The sequence below is a fragment of the Diadema antillarum genome, unplaced genomic scaffold (assembly GCF_040938485.1).
Source record: "Diadema antillarum isolate AM-2024a unplaced genomic scaffold, OU_Dant_1.0 seq00000068_RagTag, whole genome shotgun sequence".
Taxonomy (NCBI): Eukaryota; Metazoa; Echinodermata; class Echinoidea; order Diadematoida; family Diadematidae; genus Diadema; species Diadema antillarum.
The window spans coordinates 804,988-824,311 of record NW_027271167.1 but is presented as its reverse complement, the minus strand read 5'-3'; the positions used below and the strand labels follow the sequence as shown (position 1 = coordinate 824,311).

The 19,324-nt window shown below is 39.1% G+C and overlaps 1 protein-coding gene across 1 annotated transcript; it reads right to left on the bottom strand.

The window, feature by feature from the left end:
• Positions 1-1,500: 1,500 nt before the first annotated feature.
• LOC139725913 (E3 ubiquitin-protein ligase parkin-like) lies at positions 1,501-11,722 on the bottom strand. The gene is made up of 10 exons (XM_071636991.1): positions 11,568-11,722; positions 11,078-11,228; positions 10,429-10,568; positions 9,086-9,169; positions 8,759-8,874; positions 5,833-5,969; positions 5,239-5,300; positions 3,739-3,888; positions 3,141-3,348; positions 1,501-1,625 (listed from the first exon to the last, which is right to left on the bottom strand). Exons 1-10 carry the CDS (start codon positions 11,703-11,705, stop codon positions 1,501-1,503), a joined length of 1,311 nt encoding a protein of 436 aa, XP_071493092.1. The 5' UTR covers positions 11,706-11,722.
• Between the last annotated feature and the right edge of the window lie 7,602 nt (positions 11,723-19,324).

The following is a 19,324-nucleotide window of genomic DNA, read 5'->3' as shown; positions in this document are numbered from 1 at the left end:
ATTAGTACTAGATTCGCTTTTGTCCAAACTCACATGGTATTAGAAAGTTTGTCAAAATATCTTGTTTAACAACTGATAGGCCAAGCATGAAATAATAATCATGTTATGATTGTAACCTTTGACTGAAAGGTTTTCGGGTTTTTTTTCTGTATGTTAGATTACAGGATTACAGAATTCAGCATCCTACACTTTCTCCTTTACTCATAACAATTCAACATTCATTGTTAGACCTATTTTGTCCCCATCGCGCTTTTCACTGTAGTTAATATGGCAATTGTTACTTCTTGTAGCTGGGACATGAGTGGAGGTTAACTCACTACCAAGGGGTTGACCTCTGTAGGTAAGAATTTGGGTCATTAAGATGAAGGATTTTTATTTAACCCTTTCTGTGTAAGGGATTTGGAGAGTGCGTACATTGCTACACTGCTTTCTGTACCAAGTGGCATTCAAAGCACGCAAAGAGTTAACAACATTAATTCCTACTTCTACATATCAGTTTCAGATGTAAACCCCCAGTCAAGGTGTCTTCATTTCCATTGCCTTGACCAAAGTATGATGTGCTGGTCGCTGACCTGGCAATATGATACCTGTCTAGTAAAACAATGCGCTCTCAAAATAGAACGCAGTGGCGAATCCAAGGGGAGAGCACCGGGCGCCCCCCCCCTTTATTTTCTGTTCAAACAAAAGAAGTAAAAAGAAAAAAAAAAGGGGGGGTGGGTGCGCTCCCCATTAATTTGGAAAGGCTCCCCCTCTTTACGGAATTCCTGGATCTGCCCCTGGAACATTCCTATAAACTGTAAAAGTACTACACACAACACACATCTCCCCCCCCCCCCCCCCCCCCCAGATAAGATAAGAAGACAGTAAAACAAAAACAAACACAAAATGGACTGAGTTTATTTCAGAGCTGGCAGTACGATACCTGTATAAACAATGTGCTCTCAAAATAGAACATTCCTATAAACTGTAAAAGTACTACACACAAGACACATCCCCCCCCCCCCCCCCGATAAAATATGAAGATAGTAAAACAAAAACAAGAACAAAAAAGACTGGGTTTATTTCACAGCTGGCAGTAGGATACTTGTTGAGACAATGTGCTCTCAAAATAGAACATCCTTATGAACACTGTAAAAGTACTACACACAACACACATCCCCCCCCCCCAGATAAGATAAGAAGACAGTAAAACAAAAACAAACACAAAAAAGGCTGGGTTTATTTCAGAGCTGGCAATACAATACCTGTCTAAACAATGTGCTCTCAAATAGAACATTCCTGTACTACACACAACACACATCCCCCCTCCCAGATAAAATATGAAGATAGCAAAACAAAAACAAACACAGAAACGACTGGGTTTATTTCAGAAGGGTTCCATTTGTTTTCATTATTTATGGATATGATAGGTATCATCTGTCACCTTGACATATTCTGAGGTGTGCTTTTAGGTCAGTGGAACTTTGGCAGTAATCATCCCCCGCATCGTCAAAATGACCATCATCCGAGCATCCCGGTGCCGAACCAGTGGTCCTGGAGACAGTCCGAGTTCCATGGGATACCGCACAGCCAGCACCACTCAAACTTGCACTGGGCTCGGCTGCACGTCATGTGCATGCAGCCACCTTGGAGTGCATCATGAGTGCAGTGAAGCAGGGAGGAGAAACAAGTAGATCTACTGTAATGTTATGTCTTCAGAGAAAGTTGCTGGTATCTGATTTTGCACAAGGCCATAAAAGGAAAAGTTTCCCAAATTGCTCATGTGGATTCAATGCATGGAGAAAGACAAGTGGCAAAAGTTTGTGGGAAGTGGGGCAATTCATTCAAAATAGTTTTGAGTTTCTGAATTTTGGTCAATGCCACTCCCTTGGTGCTAATTCGACAAAATTAAGTCACAAGAGTACAATATATCAAGCAACTATATGTACTAACAAAAAATTCACAAAAAATCATACTGTACTTCTACGGAATTGAAGAGTAGTTGACCTTACTTCTCCAGAAGGCATGAAGAATAATGTCTGTCCAAATATATCCTTCGAAACAATTCAAGGAAAGGATGCATATGTGCTTTTTATGGCAAGAAATGAAACTTTGTAAATTCTTTTGGATCTTTTATTTCCCTTTAAGAGAGCAGAATGGATATGGGTCCACTAGAGTAATGGTACTACAAGACATGCCTTACTGTGAACATTCAACATTCATTTCAGGCAGTACTTGAGAACCATCATGTTGCAGGTCCTTGCCTGTATAACTGTCAATGGGTCCAACAAGAATGTTATTATATCTGTTCTTTTGAAGATTATTTTCACACACACAAACACACACACACAAAAAAAGATCGAAAAGATAAAGTGAATAAAACAATGAAACACTGCCTTGTGTGATATATATTTCGTCTACAAAGTGGGAACTAGCCAGCTTTGCTTTTTGAAAAAGGATACTTGAAGTACCTCTCTAATCTAACTACACTTGTATGTACATGTACTTACAAAATTGTCTTAATAATGTGCCCAGATTCATTGTGATATATAGTGCACTCCCGTTATAACGAAATGCGCGGGACCGGCAGTTTTCTTTCGTTGTAACGAAATTTCGTTATAACCGAACAAATACAATATATAGTGAAAACAAGGAAACCACGTATATATACACTGTATCATATTCTGTTTGCTGAATACTTATCATACACTGGAAAGCTCTGTGAAATGTGATGGGATGGCTGTATTACAATAATAAACGCAAGTTCCCCTCAGAAAATGTGCGTGACACAAGGAGCGAACACACAGTGGTGAGAACTTGAGAAGCGTTCACCCATGCAGAAACGCTATATAATATGCTTGTTCCGCTACGTATTTTCGAAAGCAATTCGCATTTCGTTATAACGGAGCACATTTCTTTTGTTTTTCTTTGTCTGTGGCGCTCGCAAAAGACTTCGTTATAACGGAAATTTCGCTATAACCGTGTTCGTTATAAGCGAATTTTGTACCATAGACTTTAATGGTGATAATTTTAGGAACAGAAGATGTACTTCGTTATAACGAAATTTCGTTATAACCGTGTTCGTTGTAACGGGAGTGCACTGTAATTGCTATTCAGTGCTTTCATTGAGGCACATACCAGCTATCAGACCGAGAACTCACCATTCCGTTCCACAGGAACCTTACACTTTGGGCATGGCTTGCTGGTCCGCTCAATGGTCCGTTCGCTCTCCTCCCGCTCCCATCTCGCTTGCCTCTCCCTCTCTGGGTTGACCTCTGACCCTGGTCGCCCCCTGACTTCCTGTGGTGCCCCTGGCCGATTGCACTCTCCATCGTGGTAAGCATTGTGACATTCACGGCAGAAGATAAACTGTGGTAAAAAGACAGATGTATGCCAAAACTTGTGAAGTACGTACCATAGTTTGTACGAACTTGGCAGTAGTATAATACAACAGGGAACAACAGGGAATAATTTTCTTGGTATTGCATAGCTATGCATTTTGGATACGACTGTGATACAAACTTTCATTTGTGTAGCAATTTCATTACAATGAGTTGTATACCACTTTGTTCAAAATATATGTCCATCAATTGAAATTGCTATTCAATTTCGAGAAGGGATACTTGTACCTGTGACAACCTTGATAGTGAACCTGAACTTTGCATACAATCGTTTGTACGCTCAGTGTATGTACATGAACAAGGTGATCGACTCTATAGGGATTCACAAGGACCTGCAACTTGAAAGGATTGTTCTTACCCCACATCCGAGGCCGCCTCCTTGTTGGCACACAACCCTCCTGTCATCCAAGTCTGGCAAGATGCCAGCCCCACACCCAGGGGACGGGCAGAGCACCCCACCCTCCTGCAGAAGGTACTCTTCGGCTCCAAAGCGTTTGTATCTTGCATACTGGAAGAGAAAGATTTTCAGTGTACATGTATGAAAGTTGGTAGGGAAAGTTGGTTACAGTTGTGAAGTAATGACATCATCACATTGTCTAATACAAATATACCATTCGACCCCAACCAGTATCATTATTTTGTGGCAACCTATTCAACTTCCACAACTTTCATCATGTTTTGTCTGATGTTTATGAAACTTGGACTGTTCTGTTTTGTTTTGTTTTGTTTTGTTCTGTTCTTGGACAATTTTTTTTTTTGTGGTCAACTTTAACAACGAGTGGAGTTTCCCTTTCAGCTTAAAGGGTAATCCTATTTTAACTGGGCTATTTGAGACCAAGTGTTTACTGGGGGGGGGGGGGGGGGTTCAATTTGAACCCCTTTCAGATCTCAGCCGCCGATCGCGCGATCGCCGCAAAATTTTGCCTGAACATAGAGCCGGATGTCAACTACAAGATTAACATGGTCATACAAAAGGAAAATTTTGATTTTCATTTTTTAGTTAATTAATTATGCAAATTTACGAATGAAATCATATTTTCACCTATAACTCCATTAAAAAGACTGAATGATTGCTAAATTTTTGTGTAAGAGTTCCTCAAGACACATTGAACAATTTTCTTGTAAAAAAATAGCACAATCAAAATCAGTTTCTTTTGTTTTTTATTGTTTTGTTAATTTCTTATGTATTTCATTGTTTTTTGACCTTTTGTTTTCCATTGTTTTTAGGCCACAATTTGTTGCAGGCACTTTTTCAAGCTTAACTACATTAGAATTGATTAATTTCAACGGTTAAAAGCTGAAATAATCTAATTTATATCAATTTAACCAAAAAACACAATTTGCAATGGATTTGCACATGATATCATGAATTTGAGCTGTTTTCGGGTTGACATGCATACGCAAAACATTACATAACTTCAGAACGGTGTACCCGGACATCGCAAATTTGGTCTCAAAATATGCGGGAGACTTCAAAGAAAAAAGTCATGAAACGACGCGGCAAAATCTTTGCGTGTTGCGGAATCACCACGCGAAATGTCAAGGGGGGGTCAAATTGAACCCCCCCCCCCCCCCCCAGTTAGAATAGGGGTAAAGCAGTCAACACCCTCCTCCCCTCCCAACGACTAAAATAAAGAAATGAATGATGAAATAAATAAAACAAATTAATGAAAGATACATACATATATATATACATATTAATATACAAACACATATGTACATAAAATAACAATACCTATATACAAAGATGATGATAATAATAATAATAATAACAATAATAAGAACAATGATGATGTGTATGATGGTGATGATGCTGATGATGATGGCAAAAATAGCATAGAAAAGTTCTGCTACCAACCTGTTCTTTTCCCAGCACAAGAAAATGATGAGCATCCGATATGAAAGAGTCCATGCAACCGGCTGTAATAAAAAACAAGGAAACATTTATTGCAATTTTTTCTTGTGGATGGCACCAAAGCAGAGCAACATTTATTCCTAACTCCCCTTCCTTAATAGGCCTACTTAGATTACAGCAGACTTCCCTATTCAGCTTTTCAGTGTAACATTTTGAAAAAAAGTTTGTGCTGTATGAGTTACCGTGCTTGAAAATCTTGATTTTCACTTTGCAACAGCAGCTGAACTCACAAAAACATAAGGAATTGTAGCTTTTTGATTAAAGAAAATAAAGATTAACTCTCTTGGAAATGTCACTCCACCAGGGGTGGAAGGGTCTTGCCAGTATCTCATAATTGTATCAGGGCAGTTAACCCCCTCCCCCCCCCCCCCCCCCCCCCAGCTGATTACTGATTACTACTGAGGTTAGAGCAAAGATTAGGGTTAGGTTTAGGGTTTGGAGATTGGGTCAGGGTTAGGATCAGGTTTAGGACTAGGATTGAGGTTAGGGTCAGAAGAAGGGTCAGGGGTAATTGCACTAGACCTTCTCATCACTCACCCGGGCATGGCAGGGTGTATCCCACCTCGGAGTGGTGGATGAACCTCCTCTCATCGAGGCCGAGCCGACAGTACTGGCTGAAGCACTCCAGACACATGGTGTGGGATGCTGCGCAGGGAAAGACCAGCACTGGGTTCCTTTGGGGGAAGGGAAGAATGAATAAGAAGGACAGGGATACACAGTTAAAAAAAAAAAAAATTACATAGGAAATCAGCAATGAATGAAAAGCAAAAATGCAAAGACACAACTAAACAAATAATTTGATAATACACTTCAGGATGCAGCTGCAATGGGAGGGTGCTGTTTTGTGTTCAATTGTGGCCACTTCAAGGAGCAAAGCTCCCACCCCTTTCCGTATGGAAGAATCTTGGGCCGTAACTCTCACGGGTTTTCTCAGGTTTGCCATTTTTCTTTTAAATTTCTGTATTCACTTTTCTAAGAGTGATAAGGGGTGGGGGTTGCAGCCTTTCATTATACTTTAAAGTGGGTCTGCATTGGTAAGAAACATGTCTAGCGCCATCATAAGGCTCATTTTTCTCTGTGGTGCCCAGCATTTCTCCCATAATGCCTAGCGGCGTGCATCAAAATTAACCCGTTCCATACTGAATTCTGATATTCCCATAGACTTAACACACAGATCACCAGGTTCCCGTAGGGGATAGCCTAGCAGCGGCTCGCTTCGCTCCCGCATGATCTTGCGCAGTCCATTGCATACATTCACGTACCACAAATATCTAGATATCGATACCATTATAGGTTGGCACTAAATGGTGTTTTATCACTTCGCGATGCGCGATAGATCTGCATGTATGTTCGGTGCTTTCAAACACTTCGACACTCAGATCGTTTATTCTGATCGTTGTGTCGAAGTTCAATCTGCGATTACAATGTACCGGTATGTCGCAGATACGACTTGGTAAATGCTGGATCCAGTGGGAGGAAATGCGAGCTGTTTATCGGCAAGAAATGAACAAGATAAACGTTGCCCTTGACAGCCCATCAAGCCATTCAACGCAGGATGACTTTGCTGGTCATCTGCTAGCTGCTGGATGTCCACCACTGGGCATCTTGCCATCAGCACTGGTGTCGAGCCTACAGTGAAGCTGCGTGTCAGGATTGCGGGATCAACCCGTCGTGAAAGTTTCCACGTGCACTCAGACTGAGTCAGAAGCATCTGATAAGCCAAGGTGGATGAAACTCAACTTGTATGATATACAATTGTACCTACTTTTTATTCAGTTGCAAATGACATTCACTGAATGCTGAATTTATAACCTTCCAAATCCATGTAACGACTAACGTTACCGTTACTCGAATTACCGCTGCGTTGCCGTTGATCTTCATAACGTCGCAATGAACGATGACAAAATTTAAAACAACCTTATTCACATTTTTTTCAGTGATTATTACAATAAATACTGACGTCCAACTTACGACAAGAAGTGTCTATGATGACTTAATGACTAGACCTAGACCTAGGCCTGATTAAGTCAATTAGTGAATGTGTACGGTGTAGCGTTAGACCCATCCATAACGGGCCATATTTAATTATCAGTATCACTATCAATCAGTATGAACGTTTTCATTTTAGCATTTAAGGTTATTGTTCCTCACTAATCTAGCCTCAACAAATTGTCGAATGAAATTTCTAGGAAGGGAAATCATGATCAATTCACGATATGTTATCTGTTTCCCAATTGCAATCTCGAGATATATTAGCTTGGTGTCATTTCTCACATGTGTGATAATAATATTCAGGGCAGGGGGACAGCACATAGATATAGGAACCGCATGTACATTTGTTCTGGTACTACTAGGCCTAGTAGTAGTACTATTACTACTAACGTTTAGATCTATAACTCTTACCGTCTAACTGTTAGTACTATAGCAAAGATTTATGTGTGAGAGATATTCGTAAATGCATCTGGAGCTTTCATCACTCATCGTGTTGGACTTCATGAAAACTCAATAAAGAGCATGAAATTTGAAGGAATATTTTACTGCACATCATGAAGATATCTCAATCAGCTGGCCCGACGAAGAAACCGACGGCCACATTACACTAATTCACCGCCCAGCGATGTTTTTCTGCTCGCTGCGCTGGTATGGTGTATAGCGAGTAGGTCATTTGGCTGAGTGAGTGGATTGTCGCGGATCTCTCTCGCGACAAGTAACCCGTTCCCTCGCGATCGGCCGAAAGATCGAGGACGCGCCGGGCGGGCGGGGCTGGGCTCTCGGTACCCCACCATATTATGCACTGCTTGTGTGTGTTCTCTCGGCTCTGCGCACAGCTGCTGTGAGATCGTGCGCTGACTGGCATGCAGGCGGCGATCAGCCACAAACGATGTAACCACAGAACTAGAGTTCTGACTAGAGTTCTATGGATGTAACCCGGCCACTGGAAGTTTTGATAGATGGCGCTCTTTACAAAAAGTTCTGGCATCAAAATAATGGCCAGTGCAGACCGGCTTTAAAGGCACATGGTCCTGGTGGTTTAGTCAAATGCGTATGCGAGCGCACGGTGCAAGTTTCCTATAGAGACCTACGCTATCGACTCCTCTTTAGCGCTTACGCTGTGGCCCACTTCCCCTAGTCTGAAGAAGTCGGATCCACTGTGGTCCGATCACAGTTCGGCTCATGATTCCGCTGACGGGGATGACAGCTTTAGCAAACTTCTTTTGTGATGTCATAATAAGAAGCACATATGCACGCACCATGGCAGTACTACAGACTGCGCGATGCGCAGAGAAAACAACGAAGGCAACATAACTTAGCAACACCTACGCACTTTACTCTTGATGACAGCTCAACTTCGGTAATCTTCGTATCAATGCTAACGATGATTGGAAGTATCATCAACAGCGCCCTCTGCACTACCAGGACTATGCGCCTTTAAGTACCATACTCTACCAAAAGCGATACTCACAAAACATCCTCACAAGTGATGCAGATGGCTCTCCTAGTGTTGCTTCTCACAAGGGGCAGTGGACTGATGTTATCCTGGATGGATGCTGAATGGCCACCACACTTAAAGTAGAACTCCTGAAAAGAGAACTTTCACACTTGTACACTGGGAAATTCACACAGAAAATTAATACCAGTAATTGAGTAATGAGATTACAAAACAAAAATTCCTTAAAAATGCAACAGCCCAAGACTACACTCATGTTCAAAACATAATCATAGTAAGTACTGACTTTGATATGCTGTATTTTATCGATTAAATGGAAAAGAATAGAGAAGGTGATCTTACAGCTTTGTGACCTCCACAGCCGAGTACGTGACAGCTTCCCGATATTCTCCCTGGAAGTAGAACATCTTCCCAACAGCTGGGATCCTAGTTAAAGGGAACACATGATATACACACAAAAAATGACAATGCAGACATGTTTTATACACACACACAACTAACAACAGAGGGGCCACAGAATGTTCTTAATGTTTGTGTGTGTGTGTGTTGGGGGGGGGGGGATGGCCAAGGGTCAATGGCTTCCCTGCTGTGACAGGAACAATCTCCGAATGGAAGCTTGAGAAGGTCAAAGGTTTGGTGATTTTTTTTTTCTTTTTCCCCCAAAGAGCCAAAAGTGTAGCACCCAGCCCGGGCCCCTGTAACAGCATAATTGTATGTACTGCATAACACCCTTGACAACTGCATGTTTGCTTGTGTGTCACACACAAACACATACACACACATACATATATTATCTAATAAAATGAAAACAATCGAGATGTATGTGAGCAACTTTGGTATCACTTCTGGTGGATGCACTCGCCTGTTGTCTCACTTCCACCTTTGATCTATGGTCACTGTTTAGAAACTACGTGTATATGTGACCCCACACCACAAAACCAACGAAAAGTTGCCAGACATGGATTTTTAGTAAAGGACAGATCCTGAAAGAGCACACTCTAAGCTTTAAAATAGTGTATAACTCAAGTCAAATAAACTCTCCGAACCTGTCCTGATATTGGAAAGAAAGCACACACTCTGAAAAGTGTAAACTGAGAAAAAGAGGCTCTGAAGTACAGGTTCTACTCAAGCACTTAATCTTTCCAAGCAGTGCCAGTGGTGCAATGAATGGAACAAATAACAGGATGTGAAACTCTGCAGTATAAACAATGAAGGGATTATCAGATTAAGCTGAAATTGATCCTGCTCTATTAACACAATCTATCCATGACTACTGTACTTACAACTTTCAAAGCAGTACGTAGCATCACCCTTTCAAGAGTTATTAGAGTTTAAATTGAAGAGTGTGTAAAGGATTTTTAAGAAATGAAAAGGGAACTCTACAAGGCACATCTAATCACACTTCTCTACAAAATATGTGTTCTAGTAAAACTACTAAAAACACAATTTCCCATTCGTTTCATGATCCAAAACTTGACCATGATGTAGATGAAGTCTTTCTTTTTTTGAAAATATGAAAAACTCTAGATTGACAAGGTTGACCCATCTCGTCTATTTCGAGTCCTGACATAAAATCAGTGTGTGCAACTTTTTGTTGGTTTTGTAATGCACAGTCACATGTGGCATGAGGAATTTCAGTTTGGATTTGAAAGTAGTGGATTGAAGGAAGAGATGGACAGCCTCACCTGGGTCACAAGGAAGGCATCATCTTTGCATCGATTGCACCTCACTCTCAACCTTCCTCGCTGGACCGACCGACAGTGATTCTTGCAGAACGTGTGGAAGCAGGACTTCCATCCTTGCATGCTGTCTTCAGTTCCATTACCTAACATGACAAAAGATGGAGAGAGATGATAATCTCATGACAGTCTCAGAGAGATCAAGATCGAGAAAGGGAGAGAGAAAGAGTCAGTAAAAAGAGGGAGACCCATAAACGGAGGGAGAGAGAGTAGGAAATAAAGAATGGATATAACCAAAATAAAAATAATTAAAACGGAAACATGCAGCAATTTAACTGAGCTCTCTCTCTCTCTCTCCTTCATAAGTACAATATTGCTACCCTAATACTGCAGCACAAATTACACAACTTTATACAAATGATTTATGGACTAACTTGTTCACAATTGTATGCATACAATTTGTATGCCATGAGATCTACTATTCACACCCGGGCAATTCACACTAACCATTAAGTAAGGAACAAAAATAAAATGATACTAGCATACATTACATGACAATGATATGTGCAATAAAATCATGATAAACATAACAAGTCGATAGATCGGTAATGACTTATTGTAAGTAATCTATAAATACAAGACTATTACAACCAACCTTCAACTTCCACTCCTGTGGAATTTACTAGAGACCTCTCGACACCAGAATTTAGTACTGCTTCAAGACCAGGTCTGCCTGCTTCTTCAGAATTGTCTCTGCCGATAGCTGGCACTGCATGGATGACTGTGTGCTCCGCTAGTTCCAGGTCCTTTTTTTATAGCGGAAAGGAATCAAAGCAACATGTCATGATCAGGTGATTAAACTTTCTTGACTTGAATTTGTGACAATAAATGCACTTCACAAAACAAAAACAATTTTTTAGAGTGTATCATTTAATTAACTAGATCTATAGTATATAGAGTATGACTGTACTTAGTCTGTAGTGTTAAATATGAACTAGCAAGGCCAAGCTTTTAGCAAGAAGGAGGTACAGTTGTAATAGTTCTACTGTGTTTTTTTTTTTTCATTGAAATCTTTATCAATGATGGCATAAGTTCGCATGAAAGGATCTCACTTGGAGAGAATTATAGTATGGACGCATGCAAACCTTGATTGAATGGTCATCGCATATCTCTCTTCCAGCGAAAATTAGTCGAATATCACCGGGAGACTGGCCCGACAGACGAGCAACATCACTCCGTAGGCAGCTGCCACTTTGCGAGGGATCGACCACAACATTCAGCATTGAACGAGCAGAGCTTACGTTTCTTTGCCCACAGAGGTTCCCGCTTTCTAATTTGACGGAAACTACGAACGTTCCCATCACTTGATATATGCTTGTCATATAACAACAAAAATACAACACAGTAACGTGGTTAGAATTCTAGTAGAGCATGAATTGTCGAGCAGTGATCCCGTTTAGGAAGTCACGTCCGAAAGCATTGACTCATCGTCATTGTCTTTTACGTGCGGTTACGTAATACCGTTCTCTTGATAACGTGAGGGCCTAGGGTACTAGCAGGGAGGTGAGACAAAACACCTCCCTGGTACTAGTATGCGGTCCGTGGCCAGGGCCAGGGTGCGTGCGTTCATGACTCACTTCATCAGCTGATAACTCGTACATAAACTGACTCGATCCTGGGATACCAAGCAGCAGCGACGTGTCCGTCCAGAGCTGGCAGATCAGACCACCTCGCAAATTCTAGAGCAGTGCCTGAGTAATTACCAGGTAAATATTCTGTGTAATTATCTTCCACTTCATTTGCAAGATATTTTGTCATGTTACAAAATGTCATTTGACTATCATTGCTTTTCTCGCTGCTCAGTAGTGCATGCAGTGCGCTGCAGTCAATAGAGCACTGCACTGGTCGTCCATTAAAATACCGTACGGCTGTAACGTTATAGTCCGACAGCTTCACTTGTGTGTGGGAAGATATACCTAAAAACCCAAAGCACCCCTTTCATTTCATTTCATTTCATTTCATTTCATTTATTTCCACAGGGTAGATAAAAAGACATACAAGCATTACGTGAGCGCAACTTACATTATGCAAGATGCAATGCAATAAATGTATAACACGTGGAGGAATCAACAATAGGCCATAAAGGCCTTTCAAAGGCTGATCCCTGACAATTAAAAATGGTACGATTATTAATTACTATCACAGAACAAAACATTACAGAATACATGGGACTATACAGATGACAAAACATTACAATAAACAAGTGATTAGGCAAGCAATATATTATCTAAGTCATTCATGCGTGTGTCAAACGAGATTACTAAATCAAAAGAAATTGTTTATACTTTCTTTTAAGGCAGTGTATACAACCACACGCGTGTGTCTTTACCATCCAGCCACACGAGTGTGGCTGTAGCCATAGCTAGAGTCGCTGGGATACAGCCACACTAGCTCATGGACGCGTGTGTACATGCCACACACACGGAGAAGCTCCATTGCGTGGCAGGGAACACGCTGTGTGTGGCCACACAACCTTTGTGTTCCCCGCTACGCAATAAAGCCCCCCGTGTGTGCAACATGTACACACACGTCCACACGCGTGTGGTTGTATACACTTCCTTCTTTTAAATGACGAAAGACTAATGGTACTTTTAATGTTGACTGGTAAGTTATTCCACAAAAGTGGGCCAGCATACCTTATAGTACGTCTAGAAGCATTGTATTTATAAAATGGAATATATAACTTATTACTTTGACGAGTACTGTCACTACAACACGAGTATTGTTTTTCAATGAAGCAGTTGTCTAAAAAATGTGGCAAGATATTGTTAATATAGGAATATACAAATGTGCAGGTAACACATTTATTAATTTCATACACAGAAAGCAATTTTAGCTTTTTGAACAAGGGACCTGTGTGGGTTTGGGGCTGTGAGTGGGTAATAATTCTTATTGCACGTTTTTGTAAAATATAAATACGGTTTAAAAGAGATTTTGCACAGTTCCCTCAGATGATATTGCAATACATGAAATGAGGCAAGATCATGGTATGATATAAACTTAAGAGTACGGCAGGAGGAACTATTGCACTTATTCTATTTATTGCTCCAATTGCCCTAGATACTTTAAAACATACATCCTCAACATGATTTTTCCATGTCAGATGATCGTCTAGTATAACTCCTAAAAATTTTACTGTATGTACAATGGGAAGGCTGATACCTGCAATACAAATATCAATATCATTAACTTTTACCACTTTATTTCTTGTTTTAAATATCATACATGATGTCTTGTCAATATTCAGCTTTAATTTGTTTGCTAAAAACCAATCTTGAACTTTGGCTAATTCATTATTCAATATTGCACAGGTACTAGTGATATCATTGCCAGAGATAAATAGATTGCTATCATCTGCATATAAAATTGAGTGTAAAATGCTACTTGAGTACTGCAGATCATTTATGTACAATATAAAAAGTAACGGACCTAAAACAGAGCCTTGTGGCACACCAACATTAATGTTCTGAGTTGGAGAAGAATAACCATTTACATATACATACTGCTTACGATTTTGTAGATAACTTTTAAACCATTCTAAAGCGATACCTCTAACACCATAAAAACTTAATTTGTGTAAAAGAATATCATGGCTTATACAATCGAATGCTTTAGAAAGATCTAAAAAGACACCAATAACAAACTCCTTTTTCTCAAATGCCTGTGCAATTCTATCACAAAAGTCAAGGAGAGCCATATACGTTGAGTACCCAGGTCTAAATCCAAATTGTTTGGGATATAAAATCCTAGCATGACACAAATAAGAAAGAAGACGTTTATGTACGAGTTTTTCGAATAGCTTGGAAAAAACAGATAGAATAGAGATTGGTCTGTAATTTGGATACTAAAAGTATCACCTTTCTTATAAATTGGTATAACTTTAGCAACTTTTAATGATGTGGGAAATACACCTTGTTCAAGAGATAGATTAAGGATACTGCACAGTGGTTTGGCAAGATTTTGAATAGATTGCTTTAACACATAAGAATCAATTTCATCACAGCCTGGACTCTTGTTATTTTGAAATGTTAAAACAACATCAAATAATTCTTTTGGCTTTATAGGTTTCGTGAAAAAAAGAAGCAGAAGACTTTCTAAAACACAAGTAATCATTGAATTTTCTGGATGTATTCGGTATCTTATCTACTATATCGGATCCAGTAAACCTGAAGTAATCATTAAACAAATTAACAACTTCTTGAGGATCAGATATGTCCTTATCATTGTGTTGAAGATGTATATATTGCACTTTGTCCCTTGTTTTATTCAAAATATCATTTATTATACGCCATGTCCCTTTCATATCCTTACGTACTTTATCAAAGCGGCTTTTATAATAATATTTCTTTTGTTGACGAATACAACGGGAAACTATGTTTCTGTATTGGGTATAAACCGATTTCCTATAATCTGTGGGGTTCTTCATGTATTTACGATACAAAATATGTTTCTTTCTGCACATTCTTTTCAATTCTTTTGTAAACCATGGATTTACATCTGTTTTTTTATACAATACTTCTTTCTGAGGGAAACATTCATCATAAACAGTAGACAGTTTAGTCATAAAAATATCAAATCTGCCGTCAACATCATTACTTTCATTTATATCGTTCCATTCTACAGATTGTAATAAACTATTGAATCTATTAATACTATTATCATCTACAAAACGTTTACCAGCAAATTAAATTGGGAACATTTATCTTTTTGATGATTGACAATTGCAAATACACTTAAATGATCACTAACATCATTTACAAGAATACCACTTTTTAAAATATTTTCAACATTGTTAGTGAATATATTGTCAATGAGAGTAGCCGTCTCTTGAGTTATCCTTGTCGGGTTTAGAATCAGTGGAATACAAGAAAAAGATGTTAAAAGATCAATAAAACTATGGACATGCTGAGTGGTGGCCAAAAGATCTATGTTAAAATCACCTACTATAAAACACTGTTTATTTTCACAACTTATTGCACTTAGCAGTTTTTCCAATGCAGATAAAAAGTCATGTACACTTTGCCCAGGTGGCCTATAAACAATAACAAAAATAATATTACCTGCTTTAAAAGATACTTCTATGAATATGGTTTCTATGCATGAATCAAAAACTTCCAAATCTTTGCGCCGTTTACTCCGTAAATCTTGTCTTATCAAACATCCAACCCCACCCCCACGTTTATCATTTCTCCCACTTCCAAAAAACGTATAATTTGGTATATGAATAGAATCAACATCTGTTAACCAGGTTTCTGACAATGCTATACATGAAAATTGGCAAGAAATACTGGCAATAATGCTGCAAAGGTTATCGAAGTTTTTCTTCACACTTCTGCAATTGAAATGTACCATTGACAAAACATTGTTGTTTTCTGCACAAATGTTATTCATCAAGTCGTTAAAATCATTTGGAAGAATATAATTCACATTATCAAGAGTCATATATTTACTGGAAATGCTTTCGTCTTCATGACCATTCAATATACACGCGTCACAATCTGAGTTGGAGGTATTTAATACAGTTTGCCTACGACATGTAGTACACAATTTGGACAAAGGAAACATACACATACACAGGGTTATAGTTACTTTCACAAAAATACATTAAACTAGAGATTGTAATTTGTCATCACTGACAAATTAAGGTGATCCGATTTTTTTTTATCTATGATTCGAGTCCTGACCGCAACAGGCATGACCATACAAGTTTCATCTGTGTTTAGAGACATTGGCCGTGTGATGTTTGCATTCTCATTTAGCCAAGGGAGTCATATCTGCCATGTTAGGTACAAAATTCTGTATACACTATAACGAAAAAACAGCAACAAGTACATATGACCTTTGACCCACCTTTGCACTCCCAAGATTGCATCTGATGAAATAGTGGTTATTTTGTGAAATGATTCTCGCGACATCGTCTATACGTGTGAAAAATATGGGAAAGATAGGACAGGTATTCACTATGAAAGATACATGATGAAACATTTATGACCTTTGACCCTAATTTACATACCCAAGATGTTGTCCGATCTAGTAGTTGTTATTTTTTGAAATAATGTACGAGACATGAACTAAACATGCGCAAAATATGGGGGTGATAGGGCGTGTTTTTCTTGAGTTATTGCAAAGAAAGTTGCAGAAAGAAAGAAATATCTCAATACATAGAAGATAAGCTTTAATTTCAACCAAGTTTTTTATCGTAATCCCGACATTGTATGAAAAAAACGAAGGTAACAAAACGATAGCGCAAAGTCTCAGCTACAACATATTAAAATCTGGGAGAAATTCACCGAAGGGTAAGTGAGCTAGTGCTCGATAAAGACAATCATGTCAATTTTCACATTAAAAAAAATCCCTCCCATAGAGATAACACGTCATAACGAAGATACAAAAAGAAGTACATATGACCTTTGACCTCAATTTGCACAGACAAGATGGCATCTGAGTAAAAAGTAGTTATTTTGTGAAATGATCCTTGTAACATAGTCTTTGCGTGTGCAAAATATGGGAAAGATAGGACATGTATTCACTAAGATACAGGGTGAAACACTTATGACCTTTGACCCTAATTTACATACCCAAGATGGTGTCCGATCAAGTAGTTGTTATTTTATGAAATAATGTACGTGACATGAACTAAACATGTGCAAAATATGGAAGTGATAGAGTCCGTTTTTCTTGAGTTATTGCAAAGAAAGTTGCAGAAAGAAAGAAATATCTCAATACATCGAAGATAAGCCTGAATTTCAACCCAATTTTTTGACGTGATTCTGACATTGTATGAAAAAACAAAGGGCACACTTACGGTAGCGTAAAGTCTCAGCTACAACATATGAAAATCTGGGAGAAATTTACCGAAGCTTAAGTGAGCTAGTGCTCGATAAAGATAGTCATGTCAATTTTCATTTCCAGAAAAACTGCACTCCCATAGAGATAACACGTAAACTGGTCAAATTTGACAATATTACTTTCAATCCATTTTTACGAGGTGATACCGTTATCCAATCAAAATTTAATTATGTTATGTTTGAAAGAACATTAAACAAGCTACATCATACTGAAATCTGGGTGAAAATTGACAAAGGACTAGTGAGTTACGCTCGAATGAACTTGAAATTTGATGACGTCATTTTGAAAATTTACTTTTTTTACTTTATTATGAAATTTGATATCTTTTAATCATTTTGTCAGCATTGCCACCCCATGAAATGACATGTACAACTCATAAGCTTTCAAAATATGTACAGAAAATGGGGGGTCACCGTCCATCCTGACGAGTAAAATCGGATTTAAAATTGGCGGTTTTTTGGCATAGTTGCACTGTATATCGCCATTGACGCGCGCGCGGAATTTCAACTTTGACGGGCCCGTATGACGTCATATTGAGTCGGATTGACTTGAAACTTCGTAGAAATATTCCTTGACATTTCAGGCAGCCGATAAGTGTGAAAAAACGGGAAATTTCTATTGCATATGAGCTGTGCGTGCGTATATGTGCGCGCGCGTACGCGTCCGTCCAATTTTTTCAATTTTTCAAAAAATGCTCCAAATGATCTGAAACGTGTGCAAAAAAAATTTGAGCTCGATTGGAGCATGTCAACATTTTAATGTGCGCGTACGCGCACGGTTTGAGTGTAAACTGAAATGTGAGAGAATGTGTAGAATACGCTTGATTTGAACTATATGTGACTTAAATTTCATTGAAAAATTCCTTTCCATTAATGAGATATTAATGAAAATGTGTTTTCATATAATGACGTCATAGTGACGTCACGGTCCATTGATCACAATGATTTTACAAAATCTGTTGTCTTTGTGACATGATACATATATGGTATAATTTTGAAATTGATAGGCAGAGGACTTTCTGAGTTAATCTCTGCACAACTTTTGTCCAGAAATAAAGAATCAGTACAGATACAATAGGTGATCCGAAGGATACTCGGATCACCTAATAAAACTGCATATACATGCATATCAAATATCAACTGAAAAAATGCAATAAGATGTAGACTTATGAAGAAAAAAGGGTATTGGAGTATGAAGGAAAAAAGGGTATTGGAGTATGCAAAAGCTTTCCTGACAAAAAAAAATAGTACTTATCAAACTAAATCAAATTAAATTATACATTACACCTGGAGATCTATTGCCAAAGAGCCAAAAGCGGCCTTTTTATATGTCATACATTATAAATACACTGTGTGTAGATTCATGTTTGTCGTTTTACATTTTGGCAAGATTTCACAAACTATCCAAGTCTCTTCTAGAGTGTACCATCTTCTTCAGAGTACCGCCACTTGATGTGTTGATCGACACACAGATTCTGCCATCCACACTCCATGCATGGGCGATTTTGCTGTTTGGCTTGCCTATCCTGGAGAAGGCATCCCACAACAATGCTCTATTTGCATCTGTCAAGTCTTCATGGATCGAGATCCCGGTTTTTTTCTCCTTCAGTTTCTTTCTGTTCATCAACAGGGCCTGGCGGTGCTGGTATGAAGTCAGCTTGACGATGATGGGTCGTGGCTTGCCGCGCATTCCTTCCTGATGAGGATTCCTTCGTCGCACCCGATGACTGCGATCAATGGCGCTGGACGGGAGATCCACACCAAGCATCTGCTTGGCAATGTGGCATATTGTCTCGTTGGTGTTCTCTTTGTCTGCCTCTGGGACTCCAAAGAAGCGAACACAATTCCTTCGGGAGTATTGCTCCTGGTCATTCATTTTTGTTTTGAGCTTGCTGATCTCATTCATTGCACCTTCTCTCTCCTTCTTCAGTTGATCAAGGTCTTTTTCACACTTGTCAAGTTTGCACTGCAAGTCAAAGACTTTGCCCTCCTGT

Coding starts and splice junctions, on each gene's coding strand:
- LOC139725913 (XM_071636991.1), bottom strand. CDS start 11,705: ATGCTGAATGTTGTGGTCGATCCCTCGCAAAGTGGCAGCTGCCTACGG. Junction 5,970..8,758: donor ATCACTTGTGAGGATGTTTT/GTGAGTATCGCT, acceptor CTTCCCCCAAAG/GAACCCAGTGCTGGTCTTTC. Junction 3,349..3,738: donor GAGGCGGCCTCGGATGTGGG/GTAAGAACAATC, acceptor TTTTTACCACAG/TTTATCTTCTGCCGTGAATG.